The 16,666-nt window shown below is 53.8% G+C and overlaps 1 protein-coding gene across 1 annotated transcript in view; it reads left to right on the forward strand.

The window, feature by feature from the left end:
- The window catches only part of MYBPC2 (myosin binding protein C, fast type), a 35,194-nt gene that overhangs the window by 18,284 nt on the left and 244 nt on the right, over nt 1-16,666 (forward strand). Inside the window, exons 16-27 of the mRNA XM_025367580.1 lie at nt 475-614; nt 2,701-2,860; nt 2,946-3,050; nt 3,789-3,977; nt 4,163-4,297; nt 8,354-8,521; nt 8,685-8,773; nt 8,873-9,068; nt 9,690-9,829; nt 11,201-11,360; nt 11,567-11,703; nt 14,597-14,783. Coding sequence (XP_025223365.1) covers nt 475-614; nt 2,701-2,860; nt 2,946-3,050; nt 3,789-3,977; nt 4,163-4,297; nt 8,354-8,521; nt 8,685-8,773; nt 8,873-9,068; nt 9,690-9,829; nt 11,201-11,360; nt 11,567-11,703; nt 14,597-14,783 — 1,806 coding nt within the window. The remainder of the gene's footprint in view (nt 1-474; nt 615-2,700; nt 2,861-2,945; nt 3,051-3,788; nt 3,978-4,162; nt 4,298-8,353; nt 8,522-8,684; nt 8,774-8,872; nt 9,069-9,689; nt 9,830-11,200; nt 11,361-11,566; nt 11,704-14,596; nt 14,784-16,666) is intronic.

Here is a 16,666-nt window from a genome sequence, read left to right on the forward strand (position 1 = left end):
TGCTGAGGGAGGGAGGAGGGGCGGGGAGCCCACAGACGGGGGTGGGGGTGGTCAGCCGAGAGAGGAGGGACTGGAGTCCGAGGGAGGAGGGGCTGGGGGCCTGGACCCCTGGGTCTGAGGGAGGAGGGGCTGGGGGCCTAGATTGTAGGGTCTGAGGGAGGAGGGGCTGGGGGCCTAGATTGTAGGGTCTGAGGGAGGAGGGGTTGAGGACCTGGATCCCTGGGTATGAGGAAGGAGGGGCTGGGGGCCTGGACCCCTGGGTCTGAGGGAGGAGGGGCTGGGGGCCTAGACTGTAGGGTCTCAGGGAGGAGGGGTTGGAGACCTGGATCCCTGGGTATGAGGGAGGAGGGGTTGGGGGCCTGGATCCCTGGGACTCTCTCTGTTGGAACCCAACTTTTCCGAGATCCTCTCCTGCCGACTGGGAAGGCCCAGCCGCCCACCTCCAGGGTCCCCATATCTCTTCTGTGCCACCAGAACCACCAAAAATCCACTTGGATTGCTCGGGGAAGACCTCAGAGAATGCGATTGTGGTTGTGGCTGGAAACAAGCTGAGGCTGGACGTGTCCATCACAGGGGAGCCCCCTCCCGTCGCCACTTGGCTGAAGGAAGATGAGGTGGGTCGGGGCCGCCCCTCTGTCCTGACTCCCTTTAGGCAAGTCTCTTTCCCCCTGAGCCTCAGTTTCATCCTCTATAAAATGAGGGTGATGATTCCTTCTTCACAGGGTTGTTTTGAAGATTGGAGATTATGTTTGCCCATCACAGGTGTGGGCCTAGTACACGGTGGACTTTCCATCCACTCATCTTTCAGTTAATTAATCAAATGATCTACCAGTTTAGCCTTCCAGCCATCCAGTAACTCATCCGCCCATCCAGCTGATGATTTTTTCATCAACTAATTGGTTAATTCACCCAGCCATCCACTCATCCAGTAAATAATCCGTTTGTCCATTTATCCATCAACCAATCCAGTTATCCATTCATCCAGAAACACATCTACCCACTTATCTATCTATCTATCTATCTGTCTATCTATCTATGTATCTGTCTATGTATGTATGTATGTATGTATGTATCTATGTATGTATGTATGTATGTATCTATCTATGTATCTATGTACATATGTAGGTATGTATCTATGTATGTATCTATCATCTATGTACCTATCTAATGTATCTATGTATGTATGTATCTATCTAATGTACCTATCTATCATCTATCTATGTATCTATCATCTATGTATCTATCATCTATGTATCTATCTAATGTATGTATGTATGTATGTATCTATCTATCTATCTATCTATCTATATTTTTGAGAGGGGGAATCTCACTCTGTTACCCAGGCTGGAGTGCAGTGGCATGGTCTTGGCTCACGGCAACCTCCACCTCCCAGGCTCAAGTAATCCTCCCGCCTCAGCCTCTTGAGTAGCTGGGACCACCATGCCTGGCTAATTTTTTGTATTTTTGTAGGGACAGGGTTTCGCCGTGTTGCCCAGGCTGGTCTCGAACTCCTGAGCTCAAGCGATCCTTCCACTTTGGCCTCCCAAAGTGTTGGGATTATGGGCGTGAGCCAACATGCCCAGCCATATCTATATATTCCTATATCCATCCATCCAACGAATATTTTAACCTTGCATGTCCCAGGCCCTGGGACAGCTCGATTTTTCATTTCTCCACTGTACTTCCACTTCCTCTTCTGTAAAATGGATAGACTTGGCTCAATATCCATCCATTCCCTCACTCAGCAAACATCCCCTAAAGTTTCCTTTGCACCAGGTGCTGAGGATGCAACCGTGAGTCGGATGCAGCTCCTGCCCTCCAAGAGCCTTCATTTTACTTAAAATTTATTTATTTTTAAATTGGAGACAGGGTCTCACTATTTTGCCCACGCTGGTCTTGAACTCCTGGGCTTGAGTGATACTCCTGCCTCAGCCTCCCAAAGTGCTGGGATTACGGGCATGAGCCACCTTGTCCCGCTCAGGAGCCTTCACTCTTGTGGAGACGCAAACACCTGCCCAAGCAGCCACAGTCCAGGGTGCTCTGGCTGAGATAAAGGGAGGTTCTAGAAGCTATGAGAACCCAGGGGCTGGAGCCAGCACTTCCAGCTGAGGGTATCCAGGAAGGTTTCCTGGAAGAGGTGTCTTCTGGGTGTGTCCTGAAGGATGAGTAAGAGCTTAGTGTTGCATGCACAGGGACCAGCCTTGCAAAATCTCTGGGACAAGGCAGTCTGTTTTTTTTTTTTCCCAGATGGAGTTTCGCTCTTGTTGCCCAGGCTGGAGTGCAGTGGTGCGATCTCCGTTCACCACAACCTCTGCCTCCTGGGTTTAAGCGATTCTCCTGCCTCAGCCTCCTGAGTAGCTGGGATTACAGGCATGCACCACCAGGCCCGGCTAATTTTGTATTTTTAGTAGAGATGGGGTTTCACCATGTTGGCCAGGCTGGTTGCAAACTCCCAACCTCAGTTGATCTGCCCGCCTCAGCTTCCCAAAGTGCTGGGATTACAGGTGTGAGCCACCGCACCCGGCCCAGTCTGGTGTTTTTAACGAAGGACGGCATGTGGAGGAGGGCAGTGGAGCGAGTGAGGACTCTGTGTGTCGATGGGGAATCACGGGAGGATTCTGAGCAGGGAAGTGGCAGAGGCAGGCCTGGGTTTGTTTGGGGACACGATGGGGTGCAAGGCCATCTTGTGGCTGTGTCCAGGTATTCACGACCACCGAGGGCAGGGTCCGCATCGAGAAGCGGGCGGACAGCAGCAGCTTTGTGATTGAGAGCGCGGAGCGGACAGACGAGGGCCGCTATACCATCAAGGTCACCAACCCCGTCGGCGAGGATGTGGCTTCCATCTTCCTGCGGGTTGTGGGTGAGCAAAGAAAGCCAAGGTGGCCGGGCCAAGGGGTGACTCCCTGAGACCCCGAGGGGCCACCTGACTCTCCTGCCCCCCGCAGATGTCCCAGACCCCCCGGAGGCCGTGCGTATCACCTCGGTTGGAGAGGATTGGGCCATCCTTGTCTGGGAGCCACCTAAGTATGATGGGGGGAAGCCGGTCACCGGTGAGTGCCTCTGTCTTCATGACCTCTGACCTTCCCTCCTTCTGCCTTCGTTTTTTTGTTTTGTTTTGTTTTTGGTTTTTTTTTTTGAGACAGAGTCTCACTCTATCGCCCAGGTTGGAGTGCAGTGGCTCAATCTTGGCTCACTGCAACCTCTGCCTCCCGGGTACAAGCAATTCTCCTGCCTCAGCCTCCCAAGTAACTGAGATTACAGGTGCCCATCACCACGCCCGGCTAATTTTTGTATTTTTAGTAGAGATGGGGTTTTACCATGTTGGCCAGGCCGGTTTTGAACTCCTGACCTAAAGTGATCTGCCCACCTCGGGCTCCCAAAGTGCTGGGATTACAGGCGCCAGCCACTGCCTTCTCCTTGACCTCCCAAAGCCCTTAGCATCCTCAGTGACCTGCCTCTGACCCCGATTTTCCATTTTGCCATCTGAATCCCTTTGCTCTTCCCTCTTCCTTTACTCGCTGGTGACCTGGGAATTCTCACTTTGACCAGTAGCCTGCGTTTTTCTATGGCTTCTGGCCCCCTGGTTCATGAGCTGTGACCCCCTCTTGATTCCTGACTCCAGGACCGGTGGCCTCTGAATGCTCTGTGGCCCCTGAGATCCACCTAAGATTCATGGCCTCAGAACGCCCTGGGTCATGCGATCCTCTGGATATGACCCTCACTCCCCCAGCTGACTTGTGCCCTGTGCCCTCCCGTTCCCTCTTCTCCTCTCTGCTTGGAGCCTCCAGGGTACCTCCTGGAGCGGAAGAAGAAGGGCTCTCAGCGCTGGATGAAGCTGAACTTTGAGGTCTTCACGGAGACCACCTATGAGTCCACCAAGATGATCGAGGGCATCCTGTATGAGATGCGTGTCTTCGCCGTCAATGCCATAGGGGTCTCCCAGCCCAGCATGAACACCAAGCCTTTCATGCCTATTGGTAATGTCCCCCCTCACTCTGATCCATCAACCCCGTCCACCTCTGGCCCATCTTTTGCCCGTCATCAGTCTCTGACCCTACACCCTGGCCTTCTGACCAATCATTCTACCTCTGACCCCTGCCCCTTCCTGCTGGCCCCTGACCCCTCATTCCCCCCATATCCTCATTTTTCTGGATGCTTCCAGCACCCACGAGTGAACCCCTGCACCTGATAGTGGAGGATGTGACAGACACCACCACCACACTCAAGTGGAGGCCTCCGAACAGGATCGGGGCAGGCGGCATCGATGGGTACCTGGTGGAGTACTGCCTGGAAGGCTGTGAGTGATCCTGGCAGGCCTGGTGGGGGTGGTGGCTAGCACAGGTGGGTGTCCAGTCCAGGGAGCTGAAAATAGCACCGTGCAGGGAGGGAGGTGGGTGCAGGGAGGGAGGTGGGTGTAGTGGTCTGCTCGTGTTTTGTGTCTGTACTATCATAAGTCCCCGGACGGGACCCCCAGTGACTAGTGTTTCTCTCCCTTCTTCCTTTCTACACCCATCCTCCAGACAGCAGTGACTTTCTGTCCATTCCATCTGTCCTTCCATCCCCCATTTATCTTTTTTCTTTTACCTCTATGACTTCTTCTTTCTTCTATTCATTTATCCATCTAACCAATCTTTCCTTCATCCATCTTAACATCCACCCATCCATCCATCTGTCCATCTATCTGCCCACCTGTCTGTACATCCATCCATCCATATTTCCATCCATCTGTCCATCCATCCATCCATCCATCCATCCATCCATCCATCTGTCCATCCATCCATCCATCCATCCATCCATCCATCCATCCATATTTCCATCCACCCACCCACCCACCCATATTTCCATCTATCTATCCATCCATCCATCCATTTATCCACCCATCCACCCACCCATCCATCTTTCCGTCTATCCATCCATCCATCCCTCCATTCATCCATCTGTCCACCTGTCCATCATCCATCCATCCATCCATCCATTCATCCATCCGTCTATCCATCCTTCTGTCCATCCATCCATCTGTCCATCCATCCATCCATCCATCCATCCATCCATCCATCCATCTGTCCATCCATCTATCCATCCATCCATCCATCCATCCATCCATCCATATTTCCATCCATCTATCCATCCATCCATCCATCCATCCATGCATCCCTCCATTCGTCCATCTGTCCACCTGTCCATCATCCATCCATCCATCCATCCATCTATCCATCCTTCTGTCCACCCATCCATCTGTCCATCCATCCATCTGTCCATCCATCCATCCATTCATCCATCCATCCATCCATCCATCCATCCATCCATCCATCCATCCATCCATCCATCCATCCATCCATCCATCCATCCATCCATCCATCCATCCATCCATCCATCCATCCATCCATCCATCCATAGTTCCTTCCTTTGTTTCTCTCTCTCTCTCTCTCTTTTTTTTTTTTTTGAGATGGAGTCTTGCTCTGTTGCCCAGGCTAGAATTCAGTGGTGCGATCTTGGCTCACTGCAAGCTCCGCCTCCCAGGTTCACGCCATTCTCCTGCCTCAGCCTCCCAGGTAGCTGGGACTATAGGCACCTGCCACCACGCCTGGCTAATTTTGTGTGTGTGTGTGTGTGTGTGTGTATTTTTAGTAGAGATGGGGTTTCACTGTGTTAGCCAGGATGGTCTCGATCTCCTGACCTCGTGATCCACCCGCCTCGGCCTCCCAAAGTGCTGGGATTACAGGTGTGAGCCGCAGCGCCCGACCTTCTCTCTCTTTTTTAATTTTTGAGACAGGATCTCCCTCTGTCATCCAGGCTGGAGTGCAATGGCACAATTATAGCTCACTGCAGCCTCAATCTCCTGGACTCAAGTGATCTTCCCACCTCAGCTTCTCAAGTAGCTGGGACTGCAAGCATGTGCCACCACACCTCGCTAATTTTTTGATTTTTTGTAGACACAGGGTCTCACCATGTTGCCCAGGCTGGTCTCAAACTCTTGGGCTCAAGCCATCTGTCCACCTTAGCTTCCCAAAGTGCTGGGATTACAGGTGTGAGCCGCCGTGCCCGACCCCTTTTTCCCTTTTATTGCTCCCTTTTTCCCTTTTATTGCTCCCTTTTTCCCTTTCTCTCTGTCCTCTCTCCCTTCCTTCCCTCCTGCTTGGCATTCACTTGTCTACCCAGTCATCCATCCATCCATCCTTCTATCCATCTGAAAGTCGTTTGAATCATCCAACCATCCATTCAGGAACATTTTTTTTTTTTTTGAGACAGAGTCTCACTCTACTGCCCAGGCTGGAGTGCAATGACACAATCTCACTGCAACCTCCGGCTCCTGGGTTCAAGTGATTCTCCTGACTCAGCCTCCTGAGTAGCTGGGATTACATGCACCCACCACAATGCCCAGGTAGTTTTTGTATTTTTAGTAGAGATGGGGTTTCACCTTGCTGGCCAGGCTGGTCTCGAACCCTGACCTCATCGTGATCCACCCGCCTTGGCCTCCCAAAGTGCTGAGATTACAGGCGTGAGCCACTGCACCCGGCCCAGTATCATTTTTTCATCCATATATCTATCTCTTCACTACTATCTTTGCTTCTTTCCTTCTTTCTACCTATATAGCCATCCAACCATCTGTCCACCTAACTAGCCATTGTCTCTCTGCCTTTCCATCCATCATTTGTACCTCCATACATCCACTCTCCATCCTCCACCAAACAAACATTCGCTGAGCACTGACTTGTGTCCGGCCCAGCGCCATGGCTATGGAGATGTCTCAGACACAGCCATCTCTCTGGGAGAACAGACGAGATCACCTCGACACAATATCCCCGGCCTTAAAGTCAGACAGATGGGGTTCCAACTCTGCCCCTCCACTGTCTAACTGTGTGTCCTTGGGCGAGTCTCTGAGCCTCAGTCTCTTCATCTAACCATGGCGAAGACAGTTCTCATCTTGACAGGGTACAGTGACGATGAACTTGAGAATGCATGGAAAGGAGGGATGGTTGAACCCTCATCAGCTTCCTCCCTCCTCCTCTCCTCTGTGTTCTTTACCCCATTCCTCCCTGGCCGGCTGCTCCCACCCTGACGTTTCAGAAGCCAGCTTGTTAGAGTTCACTCTGTTGATTGCTGCTTTGAGCCAACAACCATGAGTTTCCCAGCCCACGGCCATAAACCCAAGACAGAAAGGCATGTAACAAAAAGCAGGCAATGTGAAGAGCTCTGACCGTGTCCTCAGCCCGCCCTCCCAGACACCCACCTGGCTGTGCCCTCAGACAGCGCCACGATCCCTGTTCCTCTGTGCCAGCCTCGCAGGAGAGCAGAGCTTGAGAGCGTGCTGGAGTCAGACAGGCTTGGGTTTAACATCCTAGTCCATGGAGCCTGAGCTGTGTGTCCAGGCAGGTCTCGAACTCCTGGACTTGAGAGATCCTCCTGCCTTGGCTTCCCAAAGTGCTGGGATTACAGGCATGAGCCATTGCACCCGGGGAAAGTTTTTTTTGTTTGTTTTTTTGTTTTGTTTAGTTTTGTTTTTTTGTTTTTGACAGAGTCTCGCTCTGTTGCCCAGGCTGGAACGCAATGGGGTGATCTCGGCTCACTGCAACCTCTGCCTCCCAGGTTCAAGCGATTCTCCTGCCTCAGCCTCCCAAGTAGCTGGGATTACAGTTGCCTGTCACCTTGCCTGGCTAATTATTGTAGTTTTAGTAGAGACAGGGTCTTGCCATGTTGGCCAGGCTGGTCTCGAACTCCTGGACTCAAGTGATCTGCCCACCTCTGCCTCCCAAAGTGCTGGGATTACAAGCATGAGCCACCGCCTCCAGTTGAAAGTTCTTTAACCTCTCTGGTCCTCATCCTAACATGTTAGGGATGGTTTCTCACCCCTAACATGGGGATAGCACAGCGTTGAGGTAAGAATTAATGAACAATGCCTGTAATCCCAGCACTTTGGGAGGCCGAGGTGGGTGGATCACGAGGTCAGGTGATCCTGGCCAACATGGCGAAACCCCATCTCTACTAAAAATACAAAAATTAGCAGGGCATGGTGGTGCGCGCCTGTAATCCCGGCAACTCAGGAGGCTGAGGCAGGAGAATCACTTGAACCCAGGAGGTGGAGGTTGCAGTGAGTCAAGATCTCGCCATTGCACTCCAGCCTGGCGACAGGGCGAGACTCCGTCTAAAAAAAAAAAGAATTAATGAGCGAACAGATGTGCCACCCTTAGAACCTGGCCATGATGAATGCTTAACTAGCGCCAGCTGCTGCTGCTGCTTCTGCTAGGAACTTACCCAGTTCTCACTCGCTGCGTGGGGCCCAAATCCCCGGGAGAAACGGGAGCGGAGGGTGGGAGGAGGGCATGAGATCCGCCAGCAGGGCCTCTCTCCCCAGCGGATGAATGGGTCTCTGCCAACACGGAGCCCGTGGAGCGCTGTGGCTTTACCGTCAAGAATCTCCCGACCGGGGCCAGAATCCTCTTCCGAGTCGTTGGGGTCAACATCGCGGGGCGCAGCGAGCCGGCCACCCTGGTCCAGCCGGTCACCATCAGGGAGATTGCGGGTGCGTGGCCCCTGACCCTGCGCTCCGAAAGACCAAGCTGGCGTCGTCCCGCCTGCCCTTTCCGTGTCGTCGACAGGACCTCCCCAGACAGTCTCATCGCCATTGGCCCCTGGAATGTGCCCCGGCCCCCTGCTGAGCCCCCTCCCTGTGTTTGCGCCCTCAGAGCCACCCAAGATCCGGCTCCCCCGCCACCTCCGCCAGACCTACATCCGCAAAGTGGGAGAGCAGCTCAACCTTGTCGTCCCCTTCCAGGTCAGGGGAGCGGGGTCAGGGGCCCGGGGTCTGCTCCGGCCGCAAGCCCCCTTTGTGCGGGTGGAGCCCCGCTGACCCCGCCCCACCCTCTCCCCGCAGGGAAAGCCCCGGCCCCAGGTGGTGTGGACCAAGGGCGGGGCCCCGGTGGACACCTCCCGCGTGCACGTGCGGACCAGCGACTTCGACACCGTGTTCTTCGTGCGCCAGGCGGCCCGCTCCGACTCCGGGGAGTACGAGCTGAGCGTGCAGATCGAGAACATGAAGGACACCGCCACCATCCACATCCGCGTCGTGGGTGCGCGCGCTGGGGAGGGCCCCTGGTGGTCGGGAGGGGCAGGGATGGGGAGCGATGCGGGAGGAGGTGAGTTGAGGTGTGGGAGAGGAGGTGAGAGATGAGGGGTGGGAGAGGAGGTGGGAGATGAGGGGTGGGAGAGGAGGTGGGAGATGAGGGGTGGAAGAGGAGGTGAGATGAGGGGTGGGAGAGGTGAGAGATGGGGGGGAAAGGAGGTGGGAGATGAGGGGTGGGAGAGGAGGTGAGGAGATGAGTAGTGGAGGGGGAGAGGAGATGAAGAGATGTGGAGGGGAGGGGGAGACTAGGTAAGGAGCAAGGCAAATACCAGGGCTAGGAGTGGAGGAGAGAGGAAGATGGGGAACCCTTGAGAGAGAGATTGGGTGGAGAGAGGAAGTGGGGAGACATGGGGGTGAGGAGAGGAGGTGAGGAGGGATGAGGATGGCCCAGGATAAGAGGAAGTGGAGAGATTGGGATGGGGGAGGCCGTAGGTAGGAATGGGAATGGGGCATAAGAGAGGTTAGAATCAGAAGAAGAGGGTAGGGGTGGGGAGGGGGGAGGGGAGGGGAGGGGAGTGGCTGGACATCCCAAAACCCGGACTGACTTGTCACACTTCCCCACTTCCAGAAAAGGCTGGGCCCCCTATAAACGTGATGGTGAAGGAGGTGTGGGGCACGAACGCGCTGGTGGAGTGGCAGGCCCCCAAAGATGATGGGAACAGTGAGATCATGGGGTATTTCGTCCAGAAAGCAGACAAAAAGACCATGGTGAGAGAGCAGAGGGGGCGACGGGGAAGAGCCGGTGAGGTGGGCAGAGCAGGTGCAGATGTCCCCGTTTCACAGCTGGAAGGGCAGGGAGGGGCCCAGAGGCTGGAGGACGGGCTGGGGCCGGGAGGGAAGCCTTTTAGCTGAGACTCGCACGTGATGGGTTTTCATTTTCTTTTTTCACTGAGGTAAACATCACATAACGGAATTAGCCATTCGCTGTTTTAAAGCGAACAATTCAGCAGCCCTTAAGACATTTGCAGGGTTGTGCAGCCACCGCCTCTACCCAGTCCATTTTCATCCCCTAGAGGAAGCCCTGTATCCAATAGCGCCACCCCCTGGTCTCCCCTGGCCCCAGACCCTGGCAGCCACCCATTTGCTTTCTGTCTCCCTGGATTTACCTACTCCGGACATTTCATACACATGGAATCCTAGCTATGTGACCTTTGTGTCTGACTTTGTTAACTCAGCACAACATCTTCAAAGTTCATCCATGCTGCAGGGTGCAGGGTGTGTCCATGCGGCAATCCTGTTTTTAGAATTATTTTTTTTTGAAACAGGGTCTTACTCTGTCACCCAGGCTGGAGTGCAGTGGTGCAATCTCGGCTCACTGCCTTCTCTGCCTCCGAGCTCAGGTGATCCCCCCCCATCTTAGCCTCCCAAGTAGCTGGCACGTGCCACCATGCCCTGCTAATTTTTGTAGAAACGGGGTCTCACTACGTTGTCCAGGCTGGTCTTGAACTCCTGGACCCAAGTCATCCTCCCACCTTGGCCTCCCAAAGTGTTGGGATTACAGGCGTGGACGACTGCACCTGGTCTTAATTTCTTTTACATTTTTTAAAAATTTTATTTTTGAGACAGGGTTTGCTGTGTCACCCAGGCTGGAATGCAGTGGCATGTTCATGGCTCATTGCAGCCTCAAACTCCCAGGTTCAAGCAATCCTCCTTCCTCAGCCTCTCGAGTAGCTGGGACTACAGGTGCTGGCCACCAGACCTGGCTAATTTTTTGATTTTTTTTGAAGAGACGGGGTCTCGCCGTGTTGCCCACGCTGGTCTCGAACTCCTGGGCTCAGGTGAGCCTCCCACCTGGGCCTCCCAAACAGCTGGGATTACAGGCGTGAGCCATGGTGCCTGACTCCTCCTTAGAGTTGAATGATGTTCCCTTGTCTGGGCTGACCAGTTCGTTTGTCCATCCCCGCACTGATGGGCGCTGGGTTGGCTCCACCTGTTGGCCACTGTGAGTAGTGTGCCACGAGTGACAAGATTTTTAAACACTGGATGTGCTTTTCTCACCCTTTCTTGCGTCTGTGTCTGTGTGTAATCCCGTGATCCTGTGGCCCCGACCCCCCTGGTCCCTCCGTGTCCCTACACTAGGAGTGGTTCAACGTCTATGAACGTAACCGGCACACTAGCTGTACTGTGTCCGACCTCATCGTGGGCAATGAATACTATTTCCGAGTTTACACTGAGAACATCTGTGGGCTCAGTGACTCACCTGGTGTCTCCAAGAATACGGCCCGCATCCTCAAGACAGGTACAGCCATCCTGCTCCACGGCCCAGGCCCACCCCCTCCACCTTCTTGCCCAGGTCCCACCTGGACTCCCCCCGCCCTCCCCTCCCCTCCCCACTGGGGTTGACTGCACCTAGTTATGGGGAAGAAGTGATTGTGGTTTGTTCCCCGGCTGGTGTCAGGGGATGATCTAGATCAGTCACCTCACGGGTGCATCCTCTCTCCGCAGGAATCACCTTAAAACCGTTCGAGTATAAGGAGCATGACTTCCGGATGGCTCCCAAGTTCCTGACGCCTCTCATAGACCGGGTGGTCGTGGCTGGGTACTCGGCGGCTCTCAATTGCGCTGTCAGAGGCCACCCAAAGGTGCCTGGGCAGGGACCCAGAGCTGTGTGTGTGTTGCCTTGTGGGGAATCTTCCATACAACGAAGCCCCCGCTCCCCATCATGCCAGTTCTTCCTCCCCGAGTTCTCTGTCTCAAGGGATTTAGTCACTTAAAACAATTTTTTTAATTGATTTTGTTTGTTTGTTTTTTTGAGACAGGGTCTTGCTGTATCACCCAGGCTGGAGTGCAGTGATGCGATCACAGCTCACTGCAACCTTGACCTCCTGGGCTCAGGTGATTCTCCCACCTCATCCTCCTGAGTAGCTGGGACCACAAGCATGAACCACTATGCCCAGCTACTTTTATGGTTTGTAGAGATGCGGTCTTGCTATGTTGTCCAGGCTGGTCTTGAATTCCTAGGCTCAAGTGATTCTCCTGCCTCGGCCTCCCAAAGTGCTGGGATTACAGGTGTGAGCCACCATGCCCAGACTGGACTTGCTCGCTTTTCACCCACTTCCTGTAGCTCCTCTGACCACAGCCCAAGTCTCAGACGATCAATCACACCTTGCCTTTGGCTTCCTGCCTTTTTCCTTCTATTTTTTTTTTTTTTCTGAGACCAGGCTCGAGTGCAGTGGTGCGATCTTGGCTCACTGCAACCGCCTCCCAGATTCAAGCGATTCTCCCGTCTCAGCCTCCTGAGTAGCTAGGATTACAGGTGTGCACCACCATGCCCAGCTAAATTTTGTATTTTTACTAGAGACAGGGTTTTGTTGACCTCAGGTGATCCACCTGCCTCGGCCTCCCAAAGTGCTGGGATTACAGATGTGAGCCACTGCGCCCGGCCTCTTGCCTTTTTTTTTTGTCCCGTCAGGTAATAGCTTGTCTCGGCAGCTTGAGGAGAGGACCATTAAGTCTCTCTTGCTCTGTCCAAGGACAAATGCCAGTCCTGTGGAAAAAGAAACCTTGGGAGCAGGGGCAGCCTGAACCGCCATGGCTCCCCAGGGTCTTCCTGTCCAGCCGTTTCCCGACTGCTGTTTGGGAGTGTGGACACTTGCAACCTAGAGCTCGTTTAGACCACGGGTTGGCAAACCATCGCCCATGGGTCAAATCCACCTGCCACCTGTTTCTCTCAATAAAGATTTATTGGAACACGGGCCATGCACATTTGTTTATGTTTTGTTTACGCTACTGCAGACAAAATGTAAATAAATGTGCGTGGCTCATGTTCCGGACCCAGAGACCACAGGGCCCAAAAAGCCCGAAATATTCACCATCTGGCCCTTTATAGGAACAGTTTGCCAGCTTCTGGTCTGGGCTGTAGGTTCTTCGCTTTAGCCCCCTTAAGGCATACCATGGATTCATTGGTTCACCATCTCCATCTCTGTGTACTTTATTCACTACCTCCACTCATTCGTGTCTCTCATTCCACTCATTTATCCACCTACCAATCCATCCTTTACTCAGTTCATTCCTTCACTCCATTTGCTTATTTACAGCACTCTTTCATGCTCTCATTCATTTATTCATTCCATTTATTCTTTCAACAAACATTTTCAGAGGCTTTCAATGACCTGGGTGATTCGAACAAGAAATTTCCTGTATGTTGAGGGAGACTGACATTTGCCCAGAGTCACACAAATAATATAAAATTATAAAGGGCTGGGCCAGACACGGTGGCTCAAGCCTCTAATCCCAGCACTTTGGGAGACCGAGGCGGGCAGATCACCTGAGGTCAGGAGTTTGAGACCAGCCTGGCCAACATGGTGAAACCCCATCTCTAGTTAAAAAAAAATACAAAAATTAGCCAGGCACGGTGGTGAGTACCTGTAATCCCAGATACTTGGGAGGCTGAGACAGGAGAATCGCTTAAACCCAGGAGGTGGAGGTTGCAGTAAGCCGAGATTGTGCCACTGCACTCCAGCCCGGGAAACAAAGCAAGATTCTGTCTCAAAAAAAAAAAAGGCCGAGTGCAGTGGCTCACACCTGTAATCCCAGCACTTTGAGAGGCCGAGGCGGGTGGATCACCTGAGGTCAGGAGTTCAAGACCAGCTTGACCAACATAGAGAAACCCTATCTCTACTAAAAATACTAAAAAGTAGCCAGGCATGGTGGCACATGCCTATAATCCCAGTTACTCAGGAGGCTGAGGCAGGAGAATCACTTGAACCCAGGAGATGGAGGTTGCAGTGAGCTGAGATTGTGCCATTACACTCCAGCCTCGGAAACAAGAGTGAAACTCCATCTTAAAAAAAAATAAAATAAAATAAAATAAAAAGAGCTGGCGGGGTACAGTGGCTCACTCCTGGAATCCCAGCACTTTGGGAAGCCATGGTGGGAGGCTGGCTTGAGGCCAGGAGTTTGAAACCAGCCTGGGCAATATGGTGGAACCCATCTCTATATACAAAATAAATACAATTATAAAGGGAGGCAAGTGTGTGAGAGAAACACAGGCAGAGTGTAAAAATAGGTATTTCCGTTCCAGTCTAGGGGCCATGAAGGGACGTGTGAACTGAGACCTAAAGGATAGGTTAAAAAAAAAAAAAAAGGAGGGAGGGGCAGCATGGAAGAGGGAACAGCCAGTGCCAGGGTCCTGAGGTGGGTGCCTGTCTGGTCTGTTTGAACGACAGCGAGGTAGCCTGTTTGGCTGGAGCAGAGAAGTAATGGGGATCAAAGACTGTGGGACCCTGTGGGCCATGACAGTGAGCTCTTTGTCCTGAGAGCAATGGGAAGACCGCACCATTACCCTGTGAAGTAGGGACTATCAACCTGCTTTTACAGAATAGGAAACTGAGGGTCAGGGAGAAGTGACTCACCCCAGGACGTCCGGCAAGAGCGTGGCAGAGCCTAGAACCCAGATCTGCTTCCTGAGCTCCATTTTGTCATTGCCCAGGGACCCTCTCTAAGTTGGCCTCCTCTCCCTTGACTCTTTAACAGCCGAAGGTGGTCTGGATGAAGAACAAGATGGAAATCCGCGAAGATCCCAAGTTCCTGATGAACAATTACCAGGGGGTCCTGACGCTGAACATCCGCCGCCCCTCGCCCTTCGACGCTGGGACTTACACCTGCCTGGCCGTCAACGAGCTGGGCGAGGCGCTGGCTGAGTGCAAGCTGGAGGTCCGAGGTGAGGGCGTGGCCGTCCCCAACACTGGCTGACCGTGGCTTGGGCCCTGTGCCAGCCTGGCCAGAGGCCCTGGGCTGAGCACTGCTGAGATCTGGAGACAGTGAGACCCGCCCTCTGGGAGGAGGACTGGGAAGCTGCTGTCCTGAAGGCAGCACAGGGCATCATAGGAGTTGGGGTGGGGGAGCCCCTGATCCAGCTTGGGCAGGAATCAGATTTTTCCAAAGAGTTGAAGGACAAGGAAGAGGGAGGCTGAGTGAGAAGGGCTTAGCAAATGTCCCCAAGGCCTCCAGTGAACCGGGGCCCCCACAGGCAGATGGGTTGACAGAGTGAGAGCAAACATGGATAACAGAAGTGACCAGGGGTGGTGGGAGCTCCCAAAAGTGCCTCCCCTCCATAGCCTGTCCCCATGCTCTCACCCACCTGCCCCTGCCTCTCCCTGCCCCGTCCCCTCATCTCGGTCCCAGAGCTCCAGCCCCAACGAAAGCTACATCCTCTTCCTCCCGGATTCCATTTCCAGCCGCCTCCCTGTCTCCAGTCTCTCCAACCTGCCACCCACCTTCACCCCTGGACTGGCCCCAGAGAGCTCTCTCTATCCAGAGCTGCTCTGCCCCAGCCCTGATCCCAGCCCGCTGGGGGCTCCCCACCACCCCAGCGCCCCTCCGCCTGGTGTTCACAGTGGTGTGTCCGCCTCCGGCCCCACCTGCCCCGGTTCTTCCCACATGATGTCCCAGCCACACTGGGCTGTTGGCTGTTACACTGGTCAGGCTTTCCCACCACAGGGACTTGGCACAGGCTCTTCCCTCTTCCTGGAACACAACTCCCCCGCTCCTCTACCCTGTGCTCCGGCCCGTCAGACACCTGCCAGTCAAGGCTCAGCAAAGAGGCCACTAGCGGTGTCCCTCAGAGCAGGATGACATCAATGTGGACTTCCAGAGTCCCTCCCGGATGGTGACTTCTGACCTCTGACTCCCCTGGCTCTGAGGACAGCCCAGCAGACAGGGTGGCTGGGGACCCTTAACAAAGGCTGAGAGAGGACACTTTCTAGCCAAGCATGGTGGCTCTCGCCTGTAATCCCAGCACGTCGGGAGACCAAGGCAGGCGCGTTGCTTGAGCCCGGGAGTTCAACACCAGCCTGGGCAACATGGCGAAACCGGCTCTACTAAAAATACAAAAAAAACAAATTAGCCGGGCATGGTAGCACATGCCTGTCGTCCCAGCTACCTGGGGGGCTGAGGCAGGAGGATCACTTGAACCGGGGAGGCCGAGGCTGCAGTGAGCTCAGATCGTGCCACTGCACTCCAGCCTGGTGCAACAGAGTAAGACTCTGTCTCAAAAACCTAACAAGGCCGGGCGCGGTGGTTCACGCCTGTAATCTCGGCACTTTGGGAGGCCGAGGCGGGCGGATCACGAGGTCAGGAGATCGAGACCATCCTGGCTAACACGGTGAAACCCCGTCTCTACTAAAAATAAAAAAAATTAGCCAGTCACGGTGGCGGCGCCTGTAGTCCCAGCTACTCGGGAGGCTGAGGCAGGAGAATGGTGTGAACCTGGGAGGCGGAGCTTGCAGTGAGCCGAGATCGCGCCACTGCACTCCAGCCTGGGCGACTGAGCAAGACTCCGTCTCAAAAGAAAAAAAAAAAAAAAAAACAAAAAAACCCAAAAACACCCCCGATCACTGCTCTTCCAAGCCCACCCAATTTCTGATATTCTGCTCTCTCCCTGATTAACTATTGAATCAGTTCAGAAAAATCCCGGCCTCAGGATTCCAGTGACCGCGTATAGCCAGCAGCTCAGAACGTCCCCATCTGGGATCCAGAATAGCAGTAGTCAGGCGCGCTGTGACCCTGGGTTGTCCAGCCACAGTGGCCTGGGATGCGGCGGGA

This window comes from Theropithecus gelada, chromosome 19 (genome assembly GCF_003255815.1).
Source record: "Theropithecus gelada isolate Dixy chromosome 19, Tgel_1.0, whole genome shotgun sequence".
NCBI lineage: Eukaryota > Metazoa > Chordata > Mammalia > Primates > Cercopithecidae > Theropithecus > Theropithecus gelada.